Genomic DNA, 7,241 nt, shown 5'->3' with positions numbered 1-7,241 from the left:
GCGCCAGGCGTACGGCCGACCGACCACACGCAAGTGCGATGCACTTTCTCGACGTTTGCCAGCAGCGCAGCCAGCGCGTGTACACATGCACTAGTGCATCGGCAGCAGTGCCGGCAACTCCATTCATTGTGCTCCCTCCTCCCTCGCGCCACCTCCTACCCGACTGATCGATACTCGGGGTCGCGCGGGTTTTTTCGCCGTGGCCAATTTTTTCGCGAAACAGCGCGGCGACCTCGCGTCCACGCCAGTGAGTTTCAATGGAAAACGCGCGCGAGCTTTCTGCGCGTGCCGGCGTTGTAACGAGAGGGCCTTTACACGCACTCCACACAGGTACGAGAGACTCGTTCGTGTTCTCCTCGGAGCAAAGCAAGTCAGGAGGAGCGTGAGTGCGGCCCTCATTACGCGAGTAATGGGTTATTTCGATCCTCCTCGAATTACCGTGCAGAGAGAGAGTCGACAATGAGGGATTCGGGCGAGAGCGAGAGAGCAATGGGCCCTTTAAAAATCGAGTGAGAGAGAGGGAGAGAGATAAAAGGAGATACGTGGAAAGAAATGAAAGAGGCTCGAGCGCAGCGAAGGAAGGAGACAAATGAGAACTCGGATCGGCATGAAGTAAGCAGGCAGCAAGAAGATTGGGCCCGAGGTGTAATCTCCTTGACGGCTGTTCCGCGCGCTGCTGTTGCTGCCGCCGCCGCTGCTGCAATCTTCGATGCACGCGTGCGTGCACATCGTCGAGAAATGACTGCCGGAAGACTAGTAGCTCCCCCATGCCGACGAGGAAAAGCCTTGGACATTGTCTTGGCGCGATGTGTTCGGCTCTGCCGTCATCGCACCATCACAATGCCCAGGTAGAAAGCCAGCCTCTGTCGCTCGAGAGAGTCCGCTGGTGTTAAAATGCGGAGAAAAGAACGGATCCGCGCGCTCGGGCGCGAGAGCGAGCGACCCCCGTGGTTTTTGTGTGCCACAGCGGAAACAGCTGTTCTCCTTTTCGCGGCCGAGACGCTTTTCGGCGCCCGTTTAATTGCCACTTGGCGTGTCATAGCTTTCACGGCGCAGAAGCGTTGGGCAACCCGTTACACGCGCGCGCGATTATCAGTCCGTCAATCATGCGCGATCCCGTCAATTGGCCGCGCGCGTCTCGCGAGCAAGAAAAAGAGGACGAAGAAAAGCCGCCGTGCAGCCTTAATCGATCCTAAACAAGCCGCCACCTCTCCCGCTCGTCCGCTCGCTCGCGTGCGAAGAAGTGCGGCCACTTCCGCCCAAGGCAGAAACTGTACAAGTGGCGGCAGCGACGCAACGCGACCTGTTCTCCCGTCGTCCGGCCGCGGGCGCAACGAAATAACTAAAAAACGACCGATTCGAGCTTTCGCCTGCACGTCGGCCGTCCGAATAGATGATTCGAGCGAGAGCGTATTAGAGAGCCCCTTCCCTGGACGCGCGCGGCGACTATCCGTCATGGCAGCCCGCAAGAGCCGAGGAAACCCTAGCGGAGACTCGGTTTTACAATTAATTGCAGCTCAATTTTCGGACCTACGTGTGGGGACACGCGCGCGAGAGAGACAGACGGAGGAGCCTCCATTATGTTTTGCGGTTTCGAACTCGATTCATGGAATGTCACATTATAGCCCTGTCTCGGTTATTAGGCCTCGAGCTCGCCGCGCCGCACGCGCATTCCCCGCCGCGCGCAATTTTGACATCTGCACTATCATTAACGCAAACTCCATCTCCCCGAGCGAGCGCGAGCCGCGGTCTCGTCCCGTCTTTCTATCTCGCCCTCGCGACAACGACGACGACCACGACGACGACGACGACGACGACGACGACGACGACGACGACTACATCGACGATTTGCATACTCGTATACTGTTATTTCGCAATTAAACGCGTCGCCCTGCCACTTCCCGGAACACACACTCGCGCCGAGCACCAGCGCCAAGCAGAACAACTCGTCCTTCTAAAATGATAAGGCATCGCACACACCGTTCCACCTATCCACACAAAGGCACTCGCGCACACCTGACACTCCTCGCCGCGACGCCAGTCTCGTGCGTGTCCACGCGCAATTCGGTCACTTGCTCGCTTCGTGCGACGACGTCGACTCCCTTTTTTACATATCACACGCCGACGCTCGAGCACTCCGATCGAGACGCACGAAAAAGAAGAAGAAGAAAAAAAAAAAGAAATAACGAAAAGGACAACATTGGCCACGCGCGCGCCCGCGCGAATTACACGCATTTTCACGGCAATTGCAATCGCTCCCACGGACGACACTGACACACTCACGCACACGCACACACCCCGCGAGGACTTGGCTTCGCAACACTATGCGCACGCGATTTCATTCTTTTACGCCTCCGGCCGTAGACGCACTTGGAGTTAATTATTTCATTATCCGCGCAGGGAAACATCATGCAAATGAGAGCCAACCAACGTCGAATACTAATCCTCCAGCACCTTTTTCTTACGCTCTTTTCCGTAAATTGGTCGTCCGATTAGACGCGCTTTGCTGCAAACAGACTCGCCCAAGCAACGAGAGCGAAGAGGCAAAGAAAATGAAAGTGAGCGTCGAACAATTACTTGAATTAATTGAAGCGCACCTCTAATCGCGCGTCTGCTCTATAATTTTCGCCCCTAGTTGTTGCGCTCGAAAACAAGATTTCTCCAAAGTAGCATCCTGTCGCGGTTTAACCGACCGAAATATATAACAATGTAAACGTCAATTTTCTGTTTCTTTCGTTTTTTTCTCTTTGCCGCTTGCGGTCTCGTTCCTCCGCGCTCGTTGCAACTCGGTTGCCTCTCGCAGCGTCCGTTACTTCAACGAGTTCGGCTAATCAACCGCGATTTCTCGAATCGAATTGGTCCCTCGGCTGGAGATCGGCGGAATCAATGCATTTTTGCTCGTTCGACAACACTTGCCAAATTCGATCTGCCTTGGACGCTACGGATGATGTACGGTTATTCCCGCGATAGCGAACGTTTATAGGTCGAAGTGTATATTCTCGTTAACGGCCCTCGTGCCTGTTATCACTATCAGCGTCATCGCTCACTTCTCGCGCATACAGACTGACGCGGGCAGAGGTTCTAAACTGACGTTTTTATAGTAGAGAAATTTTCGGAAATTAATCATACTTTAACCTCACCGGGCCACACGTCTCACGGGGCAATAATCGCTAAGAATCGTTCAATTAAAGAACAGTTAGGGAGCGCGAGAGGTGCACGTGAAAAAATGCTCAATTAGCCGAATCGAGGCAGTGCGGAATTCTCGGCTCGAAGAATTTACGATTGCCCGCGCAGATCTCTGCGAAAGAGAGAGAGAGAGAGAGAGAAAGCGAGGGAAGCAATCGCCGAATAATCGCGAGCACTGAAAGAGAGAGAAAGAGAGAGTTCAATCCGCGCGTTGAAGTCTCCCGCGCCGGTGCGCACTCGGCGTTATGGCTTTTCCGACCTCGTTTCCCAATCGCTGGCAACTCGCTGTATTTCGCCAGGCGAACTTGAAGCGGTTGCTCGCCGCGCAGATCGCTACCAGAGCAAGGTTAAGGCCTGTTCCGCGTTGCGTCACTCGCGTGCGGCCGCGAAATTGCGTTTCCCTCTTGCCAGGGACACTCGTAAAAAAACGCGCGCGCGCCTTATCTCTCACTCCGTTAAGAGCACGACGCAGGCCGCAGAAGCAAATTACCCACCGGCCGCACAATGAACTTGCTCGCGCTCGTAACATCAAACTTCAACGGCCAAAGCTGCTACGGACGAACAGAGCGCGAGTCGAAGAGCTGCGCGTTGGGGTGCAGTCGCGCTTCGATTTTCAATTTGGGCGCTCGTTAAAATCCGAAAAATGCCGTTTCTGCCTGCGCGCGAGCGCGCCGCCCGAGAGAGTCACGCGTCCGCGAGACCTCTTTTTTTCCATTGTTCGACCGCGCACATAAACAAGTACACACGTATACGCGCTACTTTATTTCTTTCGCATTTGTTCGTTTCTCCTTCTTGCTCGCTCGCTTGCCCCCTTCCTTCCTTTTTTTTTGTGTCGAAGCATCCTCTCGCGCCAGCAGCAGGGTGAAAAACTCAATGGGGCCTTATTCATCATCATTAAAAAATCGTGTAGAAATTAATCAGAGCTTATATTTGTTTTGTGGCGTAGCGCGACGATTTATGAGCTTTATCTCGAGCGCATTTTTCCGCGTGCATCAGATTTATCTTTGACGTGTACGTACATAACTGGAAGCGATCGATGGATACACGCCTTTCACCATTAGACCGAGCGCCACTTTCACGACGAGGACGACGGACGTTGTTAGACTGCGACGTCTACAGGCTAAAAGCTCGACGCTGGCCCGCATCTGGAGAAGATCGCAAAATCTCCCTCCGCGGAGCGCTCTTTATCGGGCGGACGACACGTCGAACGTCAGTCGAATGCCAAGTGAAAATTTCACTGTTCCCGATCTCGACCGAACGACGTGATCGAGCGAAGCTTTGGCTCGCACGCTAGTACGTTTTCGCCACGCGGTGGTTCCTCGGCATCGCAACTCATCTGCGCTGATCTGAGGAGTCGTCGGACGACGACGCTAGAGGCCGTGGGTCCGTTTAAGAACGCAGCGGCCCGAGAGCGACGGTTTAACGCGCGCGTGAGAAATCGATTCAACAGTTACTACGACTATACTGTTGTCGGTCCGGAAAAGCGCACTGCCTATATGTACGCCAGAGAGAATGAGGATTTTTCTGTATGCGCCTAGGTTGAGGCTGCACAAGAGAGACCTCGGCTACTGCACCCTCCCATGAGAGTTTGCCTCGTTAGACGCGCAGCAGAAAAATATTCGCGCTATACCGCCGCGCCGCCTATTGTCCCGGGAATCTCCTCGAATATTTCGCAGATAAAGGAGACGACGGCGCCGATAATCTCTCGCGAGCACGCGCGCGGCCCGCAAGACAAGCTTCTCGCGCTTTCAACTGAAAAACCCGAATATTTTTATCGCCAATAATGTTCACTCTCGGTCATTTACATTTCGCGATAATGCCTTCAAGTTGAACGCTTGCACACGCGCGCGCTCATACTTCTACACTCGGTTCCTTCAAATATAATCATCGAAAATCAACTGCGAGAACACGAGGCTTTTCTTCTTTGCAATTATTTTCAACTTTTTCAGAAACGTGCTCGCGTGAGCAAAGTTCTCACCGATGAGCCACATTATAATGCAAACAGAAGCAGGAGAGAGAGAGAGAGAAAAGTACAAGGCAGACCGGAACTTTATGTATTCCATCGCGCGAAACTTGGGCGACCCATTCGACTGGAAAATGCAGAGCATTATAGCAACAGTAGGTCACGGAAAAAAGCGCAGGCACAAGATCACGGCGACATTGAGATTTGTCTCGCGCACACACGAGCGACGACGCATTTTAACGAGACGTGGCAAACACACAAACTTCCAGGAGACGCACTGTGCTTTTACTTTGGCTTGTTGGCTGTTGGACACTTACATGGAGTTGGTTGTGTTCCAGTACATGCTGATGGTCTTGGCGCAGTTGCTCACCGTCGAGAGCAGCACCGTTTGTAGGCAGACGAGGAACACGAGGGTGACTATGGACGTGGAGACCATGGTGCAACGTCGCTGCCTCGGTCCGCTGCCGCTGCTTCCAGCACCGCGAAACACTGCCTCTGACACACAGCCACATCCACAACACACTTATTAGCCGAGCTTCGGGCGCCGAGACAACTGAGAGTATAGATCTATCACCCCTTGGACTTTACTCTCATTATCTCGACTTTAACACTCTCCAAACAATCGAACACGGCTTTTTCGATATCGCTTTCGGCACCTGGCACTATGTTTGTCTTCTTCTCGCAAGCAGGACGAATCGCACCGAATTTCCTTTCACAACTCTGCTTTTGTATCCTCCAATTATACACTCGCGCGTGGCTCACAGCACGGCGATATCTCAGCCATCGTCCGTCGCTTATGTGCGCTGAGAGAAGCAAGGAAGTCAGAGAAGGCTCAACGACCGACGGCTCGCCAAGATACGCACCGCCGTAGGACAAGTTCTGCTGCGCTCTCGAACGAGACACACCGCTGCCCTTGCTTTTCACCGGCGCAACAGCTATTGCTGGTCGCACTTGGGTTTGCTGATTTCCGGGAACGGGACACTTGGATCCTCGGAACTGCACGGCAGTTTGCAACGACTCGTGTCTCCAGTCGACGAAGTTCCCGGCGAATGCGGCGCAAACTTTCGAGGAAAGAAAAGTCTGTTCACTGGCTGACGAGTCGCGCACTGCAATAGAACACACGGAGGAACTTTGATACTGAAGCCTGTCGTAGGTGCAGGTGTGTGAAGGAACACCAAGTATTCGCGTCTCAGTGGTCGTCGAGATGATGTAGCAGCGATGAGCGAGCGGCGGCACAGCAGCGTGCGTGCGACTCGAGCTAGCTCGCGGACGCGTCTGGTGGTGCGAGCGGGCGGCCAAGCGACTGAGCCGCCGAGGGCACTGGCGGCCGCTCGCGCCGCCGCCGTGCCGCCGCCGCTGCGTACGAGCGCTCGCGGAGACGGCCGAGCGCATGCCGGGGCTCGCCGACTCGGGCCAACAGCACCGGCATCAGTCGACGAGCGACTTTGCGCCGCCGTCGTTCTTCTGGGCCGTAGCTGAGCGGCGTCTCGCGTCCTCGCGCCGCTACTTCGCACTCGTTACGCAACTGGCCTACTCGCGTAGATCCTGTAATGGCTGTAATCTTGCAAATTGACCGAATGCACTTTCTTCCTGGTTTTTTGCATAATTCATAAAATATTGCGCGGGATGGCGCGCTCACGATGCCTGCAACGGCCTTATTTACGAGACAGCCCTGCGCGAGACAGGAATAAAATACGATATAAAAGGTCCCCATATAAAATTATATGGTCAATTACAATTTAAAAGCCATAGAAGAGCCATACGTCTGCGCTGTGCGGATCTCTAATCTCGTGATTTAACTTGAAACTTAATTAAAGAAGGCAAGTGACGTCTTACACACGTTCCGCCTCGTAAAGCAAAAAACAGCACGCCGCGCGACACGTCGTTCCGTTATAGCTCCGCTTTTAATTTATTCAACAATTCCTTCGCCCTCCCTTCAAACAGATAGCCAAGCACACGATTATTCGACGATTTGTAGCTTGGCGAAAAAGTCGCCCGCGCTTCGATTGCGTAAATCTCGTCTGCTCTCGCGCGGCTGCTGATTTGAAAATTCGCAGCGCGCACACACGCGACACGATGCCCCCTCCCTGCG

General features: G+C 53.9%; 1 protein-coding gene across 1 annotated transcript in view; it reads right to left on the bottom strand.

Moving 5' to 3' along the window:
- The window catches only part of LOC131663678 (ephrin-B2), a 27,493-nt gene extending 21,150 nt beyond the window's left edge, over nucleotides 1–6,343 (bottom strand). The window contains exon 1 of the mRNA XM_058934210.1: nucleotides 5,467–6,343. Within this exon, the coding sequence (XP_058790193.1) occupies nucleotides 5,467–5,585 (119 nt within the window). The 5' untranslated portion in view covers nucleotides 5,586–6,343. The remainder of the gene's footprint in view (nucleotides 1–5,466) is intronic.
- Nucleotides 6,344–7,241: the final 898 nt, after the last annotated feature.

The sequence above is a fragment of the Phymastichus coffea genome, unplaced genomic scaffold (assembly GCF_024137745.1).
Source record: "Phymastichus coffea isolate CEN01 unplaced genomic scaffold, Cenicafe_Pcof_1.1 PCOF00038, whole genome shotgun sequence".
Lineage (NCBI taxonomy): Eukaryota > Metazoa > Arthropoda > Insecta > Hymenoptera > Eulophidae > Phymastichus > Phymastichus coffea.
The sequence above is the reverse complement of the archived record's forward strand: the minus strand, read 5'-3'. Positions and strand labels throughout refer to the sequence as shown.